Source organism: Entelurus aequoreus, linkage group LG10 (genome assembly GCF_033978785.1).
Source record: "Entelurus aequoreus isolate RoL-2023_Sb linkage group LG10, RoL_Eaeq_v1.1, whole genome shotgun sequence".
NCBI lineage: Eukaryota > Metazoa > Chordata > Actinopteri > Syngnathiformes > Syngnathidae > Entelurus > Entelurus aequoreus.
In genome coordinates, this window is record NC_084740.1 from 19,486,383 (window position 1) to 19,503,578 (window position 17,196).

At 39.8% G+C, this 17,196-nt stretch overlaps 1 protein-coding gene across 2 annotated transcripts in view; it reads right to left on the reverse strand.

The window, feature by feature from the left end:
• The window catches only part of clasrp (CLK4-associating serine/arginine rich protein), a 35,082-nt gene extending 25,888 nt beyond the window's left edge, over positions 1-9,194 (reverse strand). For both annotated transcript variants that reach the window (XR_009827452.1, XM_062060246.1), the window contains exons 1-7: positions 9,040-9,194; positions 4,981-5,120; positions 4,649-4,746; positions 777-878; positions 464-543; positions 301-385; positions 101-237 (exon numbers count right to left, since the gene is read on the reverse strand). Coding sequence is in view for 1 of the 2 variants with exons in the window: in XM_062060246.1 (XP_061916230.1) it covers positions 101-237; positions 301-385; positions 464-543; positions 777-878; positions 4,649-4,746; positions 4,981-5,079 (601 nt within the window). In the remaining variant the exon portion in view is untranslated. The remainder of the gene's footprint in view (positions 1-100; positions 238-300; positions 386-463; positions 544-776; positions 879-4,648; positions 4,747-4,980; positions 5,121-9,039) is intronic.
• Positions 9,195-17,196: the final 8,002 nt, after the last annotated feature.

Genomic DNA, 17,196 nt, shown 5'->3' on the forward strand with positions numbered 1-17,196 from the left:
AAAAGTGACTTTCTTCTTTCCTCCAATTGTTTATGATGCTGTATATGTATACTGTCCGTAGTAAAATAGGACAGAATGCATGTAGATGGCATTTACTCACCGATATCTGGGATAACCTCATCCTCTTCAGACTCGCTGTTCTCTGAATTGTCCTCGTCTTTGTCAGATGCCGGGTCAGGTTCTGTTACGGTGCTGTCCTCGTACGTGTACCCGATGGCAACCTTTTTCTCAGCCAGCCTGCAGGAAGAGCAAAACGGCTTCATTGGGGTCGGAAAACTTTTTAAACTTTAACTGGCATACTTTTTCTTCTCGTCCTCATTTGGCTTCTGCAGGCCACCGTAGAGCTCATCCACATAGATCTGGTACAAACACTGCTCCTCGGAGACTGCAAAAGGAAAACAGGCATATATATATTCAAACCGTTAAATGTGCTGAACATTTAAGACCATGTATTACTACTAACTGTTGGCAAAGTCGTTCTGCACCAGGCCTCTGTAGCGCTCATAATTGCACCTCCTCTCCTCCATTTCTAGATCTGGAGTTCTGGGGACAATACATTTTCACTTTGGCGTCGCTTCGTCATGACACTAACTTACATATGTACGTTCAACACATACTACTTTCATTATCAAGGCGATAACAGTTGTTTTTAAAATTTAGTAGAACTATTCATGTCAGCGTAAGCAAATGTGACCCAAATGTTGTTTGAAACAAACAGAAAAGATATTTGAATAGCTGAAGAACAAGAAAACACATGACTACTGTGGCAGACTTACATGGTGCTGAGCACCACAGGCGTGTAGGTGGGGATGTAGTCCAGGTGAGCCCTCACGTCAAACCTGTCAATCATGTTGTTGGCATCTCCTTGCCAGGGCATCCTTTAGAGAAGACAAATGAGACAGTCAGTACATTTCCATGCACTAAATAAGTCAGATTTCTTAAATATAGTCATACCTCAACTTAAGAGTGTTTGGAGATATGAGCTGTCTCTCAAATAAATGTTATGCTTTAAATTGCAAGCAACATTTTGAGTCACAAGCAAGACTCAGTGTGCTTTCCTGGCCTGGCAGGACAAAGATCAGACGCGTATCAGAACCCACAGACTTACTTTTAAGCGAAAAGGCTGTCGTTACACAATGTTTCGCTTTTGGATTTGTAACGTAAACATCCATCCATCTTCTTCCGCTTACCCGAGGTCGGGTCGCGGGGGCAGCAGCCTAAGCAGGGAAGCCCAGACTTCCCTCTCCCCAGCCACTTCGTCCAGCTCCTCCCGGGGGATCCCGAAGCGTTCCCAGGCCAGCCGGGAGACATAGTCTTCCAAACGTGTCCTGGGTCTTCCCCGTGGCCTCCTACCGGTCGGACGTGCCCTAAACACCTCCCTAGGGAGGCGTTCGGGTGGCATCCTGACCAGATGCCCGAATCATCTGGCTCCTCTCCATATGGAGGAGCAGGGGCTTTAATTTGAGCTCCTCCCGGATGGCAGAGCTTCTCACCCTATCTCTAAGGGAGAGCCCCGCCACCCGGCAGAGGAAACTCATTTGGGCCGCTTGTACCCGTGATCTTGTCCTTTCGGTCATAACCCAAAGCTCATGACCATAGGTGAGGATGGGAACGTAGATCGACCGGTAAATTGAGAGCTTTGCCTTCCGGCTCAGCTCCTTCTTTACCACAACGGATCGATACAGCGTCCGCATTACTGAAGACGCCGCACCGTTCCGCCTGTCGATCTCACCATCCACTCTTCCCTCACTCGTGAACAAGACTCCGAGGTACTTGAACTCCTCCACTTGGGGCAAGATCTCCTCCCCAACTCGGAAATGGCACTCCACTCTTTTCCGTAACGTAAACAATCAATGTTTAAGTATATTTCTTCTTCTTTTTATGATTGAGCTGACTTCAGAATGGGCACTTATCGAACAGCCTGTTAAAACTCAAATCCCCTATTTATGTTTATTTTGGCTTTTAACAACAGATAGAGCAGTAAAACTACACAACCTCATGTTAAAAAAGCACCGTATAATATAATATCCATCCATCCATCCATCCTTCCATTTTCTACCACTTATTCGCTTAACAAAAATATTGATTGAAATCTGGTTACCGTGGAACCACTTCGCTGAATAGGACTTCCAATGGACGTCAAGTAAAAATTTATTTTACAGAATTACCGTATTTTTCCGACTATAAGGTGCTCTTAAAATCCTTTAATTTTCTCAAAAATGGACAGTGCGCCTTATAACCCGGTGCGCCTAATGTACGGCATAATTTTGGTTGTGCTTACCGACCACAAAGCTATTTTATTTGGTGCATGGTGCAATGATAAGTGTTACCAGTAGATGGCAGTCACACATAAGAGATACGGGTAAAGTGCAAGATGACGCCAGTAAACAACACCAAAACTTTAAATGTTCCACTGAGAATATAGAACATTACACACGGCGCTCAAAATCTGTCAAAATGTTTTTAGTAGGACTTTGGTAAGCTATGAAGCCGCACCGCTTGATGGAATGTCAGCGCATTAAACATGAGTATTATTATGGTGTGTGTATAAGGACTGCAAAATGGCACCTATTAGCGACATTATCTGTCGTTTTGTTTCGCAATATTATGCAAAAGCAACTTTTCTTACCTTCTGGTACCTGCTGACCTGTATTTGGGATCTGCATAAGTACTGAAATTGGAGCGCTTCCGCCATTGTAGTCTGTGCCGACACGTACTCATACGCTTCTTTTTCTCTACCTTCTTATTAGGCATTCACCTTCCACTGTTGCCATTTCTAATATAAAGTAGTGTAAAGTTCTAACTTATATCTGTCAGTAGTCTAGCTATCAAAGCGATAACAACTGTAGTGAGTTTACATAATTCACCCACAGAACTTTAGGTATTAGACTTTTCCGGTCAGACGGTTTTTCACAGGACACATTTGTGTGTTGTTGTTTCCGGATGAGGAGATGCTGCTCCATTATTGATTGAAGTAAAGTCTGAATGTCATTAAAACAGTTAGCTCCATCTTTTGACACTTTTTCCGCTCCCGTCCTTGCACGCTACACCGCTACAACAAAGATGACGGGGAGAAGACGCTGCCGAAGGTGAGTCACGTAAATAAGACCGCCCACAAAACGGCGCATCTGGAAGAGACTGTCAGAAAGTGACTTGAAGATGATTTGTAAAACATCATCTATGCAACATCTTGACCAAAGAACCACCATTACGTGTTATGTGGACCAAAAGATTGTGTTATAAATTCACAATAAAATCTGAATATGACCCCTTAAATGCGCCTTATAAGCCAGTGTAGGGCTGGGCGATATATGGAATATACTCGATATATCGCGGGTTTGTCTCTGTGCGATATAGAAAATGACTATATCGTGATATTGGAGTATACGTTCTCACGCAGTTGCTTTTAGCTGTGGGCATTACACTACAGGCTTTTCTCACTCTTTCTTGTCTCTCCTTCTCACAGAGACATAAAACAAGCGCACCTTCTTACATATGTCACATACCTTCGCACGTGCAACGTCATACGCCCTCGCCGAGCAGACAGGTAGGTAGTGGCATGGTAAAGTTAGCTGTGGTGCTAGCGGAGTGGTGCGAGTGGTAATACGAGAGAGAGAAGTTGTGAATCTGGTAACAAATGAAGGAATAATTAATTCCCAAGAAAAACAGCAGGGAGTCCATCGTCTGGCGGTGGTTTGGCTTCAAGCGGGAAGATGTTGAACAGACAACCGTAATATGTCAAGTATGCGGCAAAAGCGTTGCTACAAAAAATAGCGGCACTGCTAATTTGTAGCATCACTTGAAAAGTCACCCGCTAGAGAATGAAGAGTGCTTGAAACTCCGCATGTCAACATCTCTGTTCAGTGCCACACCCACAAAACGCCCAAGCAACCATTTCCACATCAACACCGTAAGAAAAAAATAGTCAACAACAGAAGGAGATAACGTCCGCAGGAACCTACCACATAGCGAAGGACATACACTATTTGATTTCCTATTATGCAGCTCATTTTTATTTGACAGTTATTGAATTATCTTGTGTGACATCATGCACAAAAGTGCACTTTATTTGTTTTAAACTATTGTAGTGGCGTTCTGTACAAAAAGAGCACTTTAATTTAGTGTTGTTTTGATATGTCATCTTAGTGACATCATGCACAAAAGTGCAGTAATAGCTTGTTTTAAAATGTCTCTGACAATCTTGCACTTTCTGTTTTGGAAATGACATGAATGTTTGTGCCACTGCTTAATAACTGTTTAATAAATACACTTTTGCTAAATTGACTTAGTTGTGATTTCCCTCTCTGCATGAAAGTTTAAAATGAGCATATATTAATGCAGTATGAAGAAGAATTTTTTAATGTAGACACATAGAATCATCATACTGCTGTGATTATATGCATCAAGTGTTCATTCAAGGCTAAGGCAAAATATCCAGATATATATTGTGTATCGTGACATGGCCTAAAAATATCGAGATATTAATAAAAGGCCATTCCCCCAGCCCTAATCCAGTGCGCCTTTTTTACGAAAACACACCCGTATAGACACACTCATAGGCAGTGCGCCTTTTAATCCGGTGCGCCCTATGGTCCGAAAAATACGGTATTCAAATCCCAAAAATCACTTTAATGTGTGTGTCCCTCACATGTTGATAGGAGACTCTGCGGCTAGCGCCACAGCAGGATCTAGGTGAATCTTATAGGCTCGTCCATGAACCTGAAGGAACTGGGCTGGATCTTTTTTCTAAGGAGACAAAATAAAAAATAATGTAAGATGTTTTGCTCCACCCAGAACTTTGTTGCTAATAATTCCAAAGCTAAAATGTGTCTGAGTAACTCTAAAGCACTTCAGAAGAAAAACTAAGTGGCCGCAATAGAACAACAAGAATCCCTCTGAAGGCCAGAAGATCGAGCTTGACAAGTCAGAAAACCAAGATTTACTATTATGCAAGAGTCACTAAGTGACAAAGTCTCTTACTATCTTCTCATAGTACTCTCGGCGACGCTCCCCTCGCCGCTTGTAGTCAACCATCATGCCACGGAGCTTGCGCTCGTGTTTGCGGGCCTCCTGCCACATGACGGCTCCGCTGGGGGTGGGGGCGCGGCGGGGCACGGTTGCTTCAACGAAGCAAAGTGGAAAAGAAAGGTAAATGAGAGGTTCCAGGAACACAGTTCTTACATGCAGTAAAATAAATACCAGGGTTTCCACTACATATAACTGATCGCGGTGCGCCGGCACACCTTAATAATGAGCGTTTTTCACAAATGTAGGTAGTATATTGCATGAATGGATACATGCAGTCTATAATTTACACACTATTGGCCATAAATGGCTTGAAAAACATCTCAAATATAACAAAAATATTCCTCTTTACTTTATTTTGAAAAACGTGCATGGTCAAGCGCCTGATCGACCCTGGAACGGAGTTGGCACTCGGCAAAAGTGTGCAGAGAAAATAAGTTTAGGAAGAAAGTATTTCAAAATATTATTCGAATCTCCGTTTGGACATCCCTGTGGAGTTTGCATGTTCTCCCCGTGCGTGCGTGGGTTTCCTTCGGGTACTCCGGCTTCCACATTCCAAAAATATGCACGTTAGGTTGATTGGATACTCCAAATTGTCCATTGGTATAAATGGGAGTGTAAATAATTGTTTGTCTATATGTGCCCTGCAATTGGCTGGCGACCAGTCTATGGTGTTTCCCGCCCCTCGGCCAAAGTCAGCTGGGATAGGCTCCAGCTTACCCCTGCTACCCTAATGAGGATAAGTAGAATAGAAAATGGTTGGACAAGTTTGTTCTGTGCACTTCATGTGTATATTGATGTACTTTCCTTGGTGTGCTTGGTTTTAAAGTGACTTAATTGTAGAGAATTAAGTTATTTTTTTCCATCACTAATTTAAAGAACTGTTTACATATTTTGGCAAACTAAATTCCAACATTCAGGGAGTACTGAACATGCATGTTATATTGCACAATACGCAGCAACAATTGAAACTTGGACTCTGTCTTTTAAAACTGATTATTTGTACCTGTGGTGTTATTGTTTGTCTATTGTGTCTAAAGTCTGTGTTTGCGTTTCTCTACCTGCCTTCGGGCAATGGATGCAATTTAGCGTTGATACTAATTCCAGCATATTTATGTTGAAGCGGTTTTCTTGCTGACACGTTGATTAATATCTACTGTCCTAATTCAAATAAATACAGCATTTTTTTTTAAAGAAACAATTAAGTTAGTACTAATGCCACATATTTGTTTTTAAATATATGTATAATTTTTTTGCCTTTTTAAAGAAAATATATGCATCATCGTCAATTATGAAAGTTAAATGACATAATATTGACCTAGCCACGCTCCCACCAGTACATTGGCAATCTGTGTGAAAAGCTACAAACCCCATCAAACAAATGAAAACAAATACGCATCACATAGGACAGAGATCTCCAACCTTTTTTCTTCTGAGATCTACTTTTACCAACTGAAAATGGCTGGGAGCTACTTATTTTATTGCAACCCAAACTAAGGGAATAAGCTTGCTTTGTCAGAACATTAACAAAATGTTGGTATGTGCAATTAACATTAAAAAATCAACAACAAAATGTTTTGTTCATTTGTATCTTGTATTTCAGTAAGTATTTATTTATAGTGTGCAGGGTTTTGTTTAAAAAATAAAAAAAAATCCCTAAGGATGCTGTGCTTTATTTATATGATTGGCAACATTTTAATTATACTTACAGTACATCAGGAAGCAGTTCTCCACTCAAACAGTGTGGTTATTGTCTGTATGCAGTTGTGTGGTATTTTGGTATTAACGAGGTATCATGTCTGAATTGAACAGTTAAATACTGCAAGTTTAAGCAAATCTTTTTGACCCTTAACGGTAAAAGTTATTTGACTTTGATTAAATACATTTTTCCCCCACAGAAGAATTGTGACAATGACAATATTACGCAAACAGTAATAGTGTAATGCAGGGGTCAGCAACACGTGGCTCTAATTTTTTTTTAAAGATTGAAAATGGAAAAAAATGGGAGAAATATTTTTTTTGTTTTAGTATGTTTCTTGTTTGAGGACAAACATGACACAAACCGTCCCAATTGTTAGAAAGCCCAGGGTTTAATGTTTGTGTGTATGCTTTACTGATGAGACTTTATAGTGAACATTGTTTTGTCCTACTAATTTCGGCGGTTCTTGAACACACTATAGTGTGGACTGTGACGCAACAGTGTGTTTACATGTAAAATCTTCCACTCCTTTGTCTCATTTTGTCCGCCAAAAGTTGTATACTGCGCGTGAATGCACAGAGGTGCGCTTTGTTGATGTTATTGACTTATTGGAGTGCTAATCAGGCATATTTGGTCAGTGCATGACTGCAACCTAATCAATGCTAACATGCTATTTAGGCTAGCTGTATGTACATATTGCATCATTATGCCTCATTTTTAGGTAAATTTGAGCTAATTTAATATCCTTTACTTTTATCCCCTTTGTATATCATTTAGTTTTGCATGACTCATGACATATGTGTGTAATATTGGCTGCATTTCAGATTGTTGTGTGCCATGTTGTTCCAGACCACAGCAAACGTTACACAGCTTGCAAAGATTGTCCATCCATCCATCCATTTTCTACCGCTTAATCCCTTCGGGGTCGCTGGAGCCTATCTCAGCTACAATCGGGCGGAAGGCGGGGTACACCCTGGACAAGTCGCCACCTCATCACAGGGCCAACACAGATAGACAGACAACATTCACACTCACATTCACAAATTAATCTATTAACAGCCGGCCGTTTCCTTTAACTTGGACACACACATCTATACCTTTGGCCATTAAAAGCCAGTAATTTCCAGGAGTTATCTCACCTTCTGAGTAGCCTCTGATTTACTAATAGTTTCTAATGTTGTAAAAATATGTAGGATAAATATTAAATTTCAACATTTCTGTCAACGAAGATTTGCTTCAGCCTGCGACACATAGTCATTTTGATAGTAGGCTATTATAGCTAATATAAAAAACACATATAAAACAATCAAAGTAAACATGATCATTTAAGGGAAGAAGGTAACACAAAATATAAATACAAAGTGTCAAAACAGAATAAACTCTCTGCTGCTGCAGCAACAGAGATACAGTCTATAAGTCCCTATGATATATAAATATCTAATGTATTCATACATTGTTTATGTAGGATATACACATGTATATATAACCTAACCATATTGTTTTTTCAATTTAGAAATAACTGACCGTTTTCCCCCCCTTCTCTGGGATTATATTCCCAGTTTTGATCTCGGACGTCTGGTCATTTATAGCATATAATAATATTCTATTACTGTTAAGCAAACTATGAATAATAAAACATGTGTCCTTTATCGTAGCAAAAAAGCGTGTGAAAATCAGTGGTATTCAGTGAGGTAAGATTAATTAAATGCGCTGACAGTTCATTGCTCCTGCCAAATGAATTGCACTGAGTGGAGCTGATCACCACTCCAAGATGGCGGCCCCAAGTCTCGTCAGCGCCAGTAGACAGTAGCGCTCGATGCTGCGTACCCTTATAACAAGTCTATGTCTAGGACTATGTAAGGCTGACTTTTAATATATTGATTGGCTTAATGTGTGTAACAGTCTAAATAATGGTAAATATTTGCGAATTACTACATTAAAAAAAATACAACAAACAAGTCTCTTAAGCATTTATATTTCGAATAAGACTAGATATTAGCAGCTAACCCACTTGAACTAGAGCGCTTGTCTGTATTGACTACCACGCTTTCGTCATAATTTTTTATTATTAGCACATAGTTATATGAATAGAATAAAGAAACCACAAAAGCATGCAAAAATGTTATGTTTTCTTAATAATAGCGGTCGCAGCAAAATTACGACAGGGCGTGCAGTCGTCGGGCCTAAACTAGACTAGTTTAGCCTAGCTTAGCCAGGGTAAGCTAACTGCCCTAAAAACTAACGAGCGAACAATTGTCTGCTTTAGAAGTGCAAAAATAAGCATGTTTCATGTCGTGTGGAATTGAGCGGCTCACCTGTTTTACTGCCAACTATCACACAAACTGGGTTTGTTACGAGATGAGCCAAAAGGCTTCTGTACACGCCCTCTTCCGCGCTGCTTTTCTTCTTCGTACAAGGGTGGGGGGTAGTAACACGCCTCCTGTTGGCCTGAAATGGAACTAAAGGTAGTAACACGCTCCCTGTTGGCCTGGAGTGGAACTAAAGGTAGTAACACGCTCCCTGTTGGCCTGGAGTGGAACTAAAGGTAGTAACACGCCCCCTGTTGGCCTGGAAGGGAACTACTGCTCTTTTAATCCAACTCTTTTTTAATTTATTGACATTTTCAAATAGACAGAAATGACTGCAATTCCAAACAGTACAATTTTAAAGTCAGTAACTTCTTCACACCCTTTCCCTTAAAATCCAAACCACCCACCCACCCTCACCATACTTGCCAACCTTGAGACCTCAGAATTAGGGAGATGTTCAAAGTCTGGACCCAGGGTGGACCACTCATCTGTGCATCAGTTGGGGACGTCTCTGCGCTGCTGACCTGTCTCCACTCAAGATGATCTCCTGCTGGCCCCACTATAGACTGGACTCTCTCACTATTATGTTAGATCCACTATGGACTGGACTCTCTCACTATTATGTTAGATCCACTATGGACTGGACTCTCTCACTATTATGTTAGATCCACTATGGACTGGACTCTCACACTATTATGTTAGATCCACTATGGACTGGACTCTCTCACTATTATGTTAGATCCACTATGGACTGGACTCTCTCACTATTATGTTAGATCCACTATAGACTGGACTCTCTCACTATTATGTTAGATCCACTATGGACTGGACTCTCACACTATTATGTTAGATCCACTATGGACTGGACTCTCACTATTATGTTAGATCCACTATGGACTGGACTCTCACACTATTATGTTAGATCCACTATGGACTGGACTCTCACAATATTATGTTAGATCCACTACGGACTGGACTCTCACACTATTGTGTTAGATCCACTATGAACTGGACTCTCACACTATTATGTTAGATCCACTATGGACTGGACTCTCACACTATTAACTAGATCCACTCGACGTCCATTTCACCGATCCCCTCCAAGTTTTCTCGTTGTAGCCCATTGGGTTGAGTTTTTCCTTGCCCTGATGTGGGATCTAAGCTATTGATGTCGTTGTGGCTTGTGCAGCCCTTTGAGACACTTGTGATTTAGGGCCATATAAATAAACTTTGATTGATTGATTGATATTCAAAGGGCCTGCTGGGGGGGGGGGGGTGTATATATATATATATATATATATATATATATATATATATATATATATATATATATATATATATATATATATATATATACAAACCCCGTTTCCATATAAGTTCGGAAATTGTTAGATGTAAATATAAACGGAATACAATGATTTGCAAATCCTTTTCAACCCATATTCAATTGAATGCACTACAAAGACAAGATATTTGATGTTCAAACTCATAAACTTTATTTTTAATTTTTTGCAAATAATAATTAACTTAGAATTTCATGGCTGCAACACGTGCCAAAGTAGTTGGGAAAGGGCATGTTCACCACTGTGTTACATGGCCTTTCCTTTTAACAACACTCAGTAAATGTTTGGGAACTGAGGAGACACATTTTTTAAGCCTTTTAGGTGGAATTCTTTCCCATTCTTGCTTGATGTACAGCTTAAGTTGTTCAACAGTCCGGGGGTCTCCGTTGTGGTATTTTAGGCTTCATAATGCGCCACGCATTTTCAATGGGAGACAGGTCTGGACTACAGGCAGGCCAGTCTAGTACCCGCACTCCTTTACTATGAAGCCACGTTGATGTAACACGTGGCTTGGCATTGTCTTGCTGAAATAAGCAGGGGCGTCCATGGTAACGTTGCTTGGATGGCAACATATGTTGCTCCAAAACCTGTATGTACCTTTCAGCATTAATGGCGCCTTCACAGATGTGTAAGTTACCCATGTCTTGGGCACTAATACACCCCCATACCATCACAGATGCTGGCTTTTCAACTTTGCGCCTATAACAATCCGGATAGTTCTTTTCCTCTTTGGACGGAGGACACGACGTCCAGTTTCCAGAAACAATTTGAAATGTGGACTCGTCAGACCTCGGAACATTTTTCCACTTTGTATCAGTCCATCTTAGATGAGCTCAGGCCCAGCGAAGCCGACGGCGTTTCTGGGTGTTGTTGATAAATGGTTTTCGCCTTGCATAGGAGAGTTTTAACTTGCACTTACAGATGTAGCGACCAACTGTAGTTACTGACAGTGGGTTTCTGAAGTGTTCCTGAGCCCATGTGGTGATATCCTTTACACACTGATGTCGCTTGTTGCAGGCTTAGCTGCTTACGTGCAGTGATTTCTCCAGATTCTCTGAACCCTTTGATGATATTACGGACCGTAGATGGTGAAATCCCTAAATTCCTTGCAATAGCTGGTTGAGAAAGGTTTTTCTTAAACTGTTCAACAATTTGCTCACGCATTTGTTGACAAAGTGGTGACCCTCGCCCCATCCTTGTTTGTGAATGACTGAGCATTTCATGGAATCTACTTTTATACCCAATCATGGCACCCACCTGTTCCCAATTTGCCTGTTCACCTGTGGGATGTTCCAAATAAGTGTTTGATGAGCATTCCTCAACTTTATCAGTATTTATTGCCACCTTTCCCAACTTCTTTGTCACGTGTTGCTAGCATCAAATTCTAAAGTTAATGATTATTTGCAAAAAAAAAAATTGTTTATCAGTTTGAACATCAAATATGTTGTCTTTGTAGCATATTCAACTGAATATGGGTTGAAAATTATTTGCAAATCATTGTATTCCGTTTATATTTACATCTAACACAATTTCCCAACTCATATGGAAACGGGGTTTGTATATATATATATATGTATATATATATATATATAATTATAATTAGATTGTAGAGAACCTCTCTAATCCAACGGCTGTGTGATGGCGCCAAAATGCGCCAACTTCCAGTTAAACAAGATCAATTGCCTGGCCAGCAAGGTCGTAAAAGCAACAGCCTGTTTTAGTGGTACCGGGCACATGTTATCAGGGCATATGCCGAGAATGGCTGATAATGGGTTGGTGGGTGAGAACTACTTGTGTCGATTGTTTTGTCTGGAGAGTTCTACATCTAGGCATTTTTATTCATTCATTATTGTTTACAGCAGGGATGTTCTTACTTTTTGAGTTGGGGGCCGTATTAGGCTAAAAGAAATTCGGCCGGTAACAAAAGTAACAATGTGCTATATGTGTACATGTTATATTAATATAATGGATATTATGATAGGATATTAAGCAGTGGCGGGCCGTGTGTTTCCCACCTAGGCCTTCAGTGATGTCCGACTTCAATGATGACCTCTCAAAATACCATAATTGATGTCACCACATGACCATTACTGGAGAAATACTATACAGCAGTCTTTTTCAACCACTGTGCCGCGGCACACTAGGGTGCCGTGAGATACAGTCTGGTGTGCCATGAGGGATTATCTAATTTCACGTATTTGGGTTAAAAATATTTTTTGCAAAACAGTAATTATAGTCTGCAAATGATGTGTTGTTGTTGAGTGTCGGTGCTGTCTAGAGCTCGGCAGAGTAACCGTGTAATACTCTTCCATATCAGTAGGTGGCAGCAGGTAGCTAATTGCTTTGTAGATGTCGGGAACAGCGGGAGGCAGCGTGCAGGTAAAAAGGTGTCTGATGCTTAAACCAAAAGTAAACAAAAGGTGAGTGCCCCTAAGAAAAGACATTGAAGCTTAGGGAAGGCTATGCAGAACAAAACTAAAACTGAACTGGCTACAAAGTAAACAAAAACAGAATGCTGGACGACAGCAAAGACTTACTGTGGAGCAAAGACAATGTACATCCAAACACGACATGACAATCAACAACGTCCACACAAAGAAGGATAAAAACAACGGAAATATTCTTGATTGCTAAAACAAAGTAGATGCGGGAAATATCGCTCAAAGGAAGACATGAAACTGCTACAGGAAAATACCAAAAAAAGAGAAAAAGCCACCAAAATAGGAGCGCAAGACAAGAAGTAAAACACTACACACAGGAAAAGAGCAAAAAAGTCCAAATAAGTCAGGGTGTGATGTGACAGGTGGTGACAGTACACCTACTTTGAAACAAGAGCTATATTGATGCATGCTTGGTTATGCTTTAAAGTCATATCCAACAATTGCGACAATTTTTTATTGTCAACTGAGTTTTGTTTTTTAATGATTTCTGCTGGTGGTGTGCCTCCACTATTTTGTGTGCCCGTTCACTTACAGTGCACAGACATTGTTGATTGTGAAGGCAGAATTCAGGCAGATTTGGTACAGCATGGCAACATAAGCTAGCTGAATTCTGATTGGATAAAAACTCTATAACCTAAAAACAACAGCACTGGAAGGAGCATAATATGACATATTAAGTTAAAGTTAAAGTACCAATGATTGTCACACACACACGAGGTGTCGAAATGATTCTCTGCATTTGACCCATCACCCTTGATCACCCCCTGGGAGGTGAGGGGAACAGTGAGCAGCAGCGGTGGCCACGCCCGGGAATCATTTTGGTGATTTAACCCCCAATTCCAACCCTTGATGCAGAGTGTCGAGAAGATGAATACTTTTAGATATTTAGGGAATGTAAATAAAAAATTACTTTTATCTTTAATTATGATCATGATTTCTGGTTATGTTAGGCCAGCAGAGAAGGTCTTGCTGGCCCTGACGGCACACCACTGATATTAAGAGTATGTGAAAGATCGACTCCTACCTTGTTTACTTCCGTGACGACCTCCTTAAAGTTTTGTAATCAATCAGAAATATCAGCTAAAATGCGCCAAACATAGATAAGTGGGAGTGTTTTGCATTTTTCCTACCATGCATCGTAATAAATTTAAATGGGTATAATTTTTTATTTTTTTATGGTGATTGGATGTTTGTTTTTTAAATAATATTCACAAAGTTCAGTGAGCGGGTTATGTTATGTGTGACCATGCGTGTTGACTTTTTGTGTTGGTTGCATTTGTTGTTATTGTTTGGATTGGGTCATGCTGTGCTTTATTTACTTCCAAACACAATTCATGGTCACTGATTTACTCACGTTGTCCAAAATACGGCTGCAAATGTGTGGCATTAAAATGCATGTTGTAAACGTTTTTACTACCGACAACTATTCTCCTGCAATTCACTACATTGAACCAATATTGTGTTGTATTTAATGTTGGAACTGAGAAACTTTTTTTTTCTTTTTCCAAATAATCATGAACTAGAATTTAATGGCAGCAACACGTTGCACAAAAGTTGTCACAGGGCATTTTTACCACTGTGTTACATGGCCTTTCCTTTTAACACTCAGTAAAGGTTTGGGAACTGAGGAGACACATTTGTGAAGCTTTTCAGGTGGAATTATTTCCCATTCTTGCTTGATGTACAGCTTAAGTTGTTCAACAGTCCAGAGTCTCTGTTGTGGTATTTTAGGCTTCATATTGTGCCACACATTTTCAATGGGAGACAGGTCTGGACTACAGGCAGGCCAGTCTAGTACCCGCACTCTTTTACTACGAAGCCATGCTGTTGTAACACTTGGCTTGGCATTGTCTTGCTGAAATAAGCAGGGGCGTCCATGAAAAATGTGTGAGGGATCGAAGGTCATGGGCATTCAATGTTGGTTTTCGGCCTTGCCGCTTAAATGCAGAGATTTCTCCAGATTCTCTGACCCTTTTGATATTACGGACCGTCGATGGTGAAATCCCTAAATTCCTTGCAATAGCTGGTTGAGAAATGTTGTTCTTAAACTGTTGGACAATTTTCTCACACATTTGTTGACAAAGTGGTGACCCTCGCCCCATCCTTGTTTGTGAATAACTGAGCATTTCATGGAAGCTGCTTTTATACCCAATCATGACACCCACCTGTTCCCAATTAGCCTGTTCACTTGTGGGATGTTCCAATTAAGTCTTTGATGAGCATTCCTCAACTTTCTCAGTCTTTTTTGCCACTTGTGCCAGCTTTTTTTGGAAACCTGTTGCAGGCATCAAATTCCAAATGAGATATATGCAAAAAATAAAGTTTACCAGTTCGAACGTTAAATATCTTGTCTTTGCAGTCTATTCAATTGAATATAAGTTGAAAAGGATTTGCAAATAATTGTATTCTGTTTTTATTTACCATTTACACAACGTGACAACTTCACTGCTTTTGGGTTTTGTATTTTTACCGAGTTGCATTGCATTTGTCCGGCATGGTGGCACTCAACACTTATATCGTACTGTACCAGGCTGTGGTCATTCTGGCTTCAAAATGTAAAAGATATTAAAGCGTATTCATGGTTTTTCTCTGAGGTGTTGAAGTCTGTCCTCTTAGTGTAAAAGTTGTAGCCGGTGACATCCTGGGGCACGCAGCAGGTGTACGGAGGGTGGTAGCCAAGCAGCAGGGTGAGTTAGTGTGCTTGTGTCTGTTTCCTACATTTCCGCCAAACCAGTGTGGTTACAGGAAGCCTTGTACAGCCTGCTGCTGTTTGCTCAGGCCAAAGGTCACATTTGGCATATAATTGTCTTTTCTGCATCCCACTGCCTTGACTTGACCACCCACAAAAACAACTTTCCTTTTACACAGTCACTGAGTTTAGCATATCGCTATGCCATGCATTAATTATTACCAGTTTAAGGATTTGGGATGGATATACTGCAAATCCGACACCAGGGGTCTTACTGATTAATAACAACGTTGCCAACACTGAAGGTTTGTGTCAGCAGTGGATCATTAAAACTAACAAAACAAGAAATGAAAACAAAAAACAAAACTTCTGTGCTGTTCCATTTGCACAAATTCATCTACCCCATTTAATAATGAAACTGTGAAAAATAGAATACAATCCACAAATTCCTGCTCCTTATAATTTTTTTAATTAATTGTAATCAATGATTTTAACACTGTTTCATCTCCACTTGCACAATCAGGGCTATTTCAGTGAAAGTACAAGATGACTGATAAGAAGTTCCTTCTCTCCAGTTTTATTAGTCACATACATACAGATGCAAAAAAGCCAACTCTGCCTCAATAAGTTACATTTAAATAAAAGACATCAGTCATATGGTCTCATATTCACACACACACACATATGTATATATTTATAATACACGCACACACACACGTATACATATATATGTACCGGTACATACATATATGCAAACATATACACTACCGTTCAAAAGTTTGGGGTCACATTGAAATGTCCTTATTTTTGAAGGAAAAGCACTGTACTTTTCAATGAAGATAACTTTAAACTAGTCTTAACTTTAAAGAAATACACTCTATACATTGCTAATGTGGTAAATGACTATTCTAGCTGCAAATGTCTGGTTTTTGGTGCAATATCTACATAGGTGTATAGAGGCCCATTTCCAGCAACTATCACTCCAGTGTTCTAATGGTACAATGTGTTTGCTCATTGGCTCAGAAGGCTAATTGATGATTAGAAAACCCTTCATACCAATCATGTTCACACATCTGAAAACAGTTTAGCTCGTTACAGAAGCTACAAAACTGACCTTCCTTTGAGCAGATTGAGTTTCTGGAGCATCACATTTGTGGGGTCAATTAAACGCTCAAAATGGCCAAAAAAAGAGAACTTTCATCTGAAACTCGACAGTCTATTCTTGTTCTTAGAAATGAAGGCTATTCCACAAGATTGTTTGGGTGACCCCAAACTTTTGAACGGTAGTGTGTATATATATATATATATATATATATATATATATATATATATATATATATATATATATATATATATATATATATATATATATATATATATATATATATATATATAGTGATCAAAATTTTAAGACCAGTTGAAAAATTGCAGTTTTTTACATTTTGCACTGTTGGATCTTCAGATTCTAAAAACCCTTCAAAATGCAAAAAGGGAGTGAGAGAATAAGAAATTGAGTTCACCCCATTTAACTTAAATCAGCTGATCCATATATGTAAGACCACAGCCTTTAAAACACAAATAATTTTTTGTCAAGATATTCACACGCAAAGGGAAAAGGCATTCCCTCCTTGGACGTGGTTGTGTTTAGTTGGTGAAGACACCAAGTGAAGGTGGTTACTGCTTCATGTGC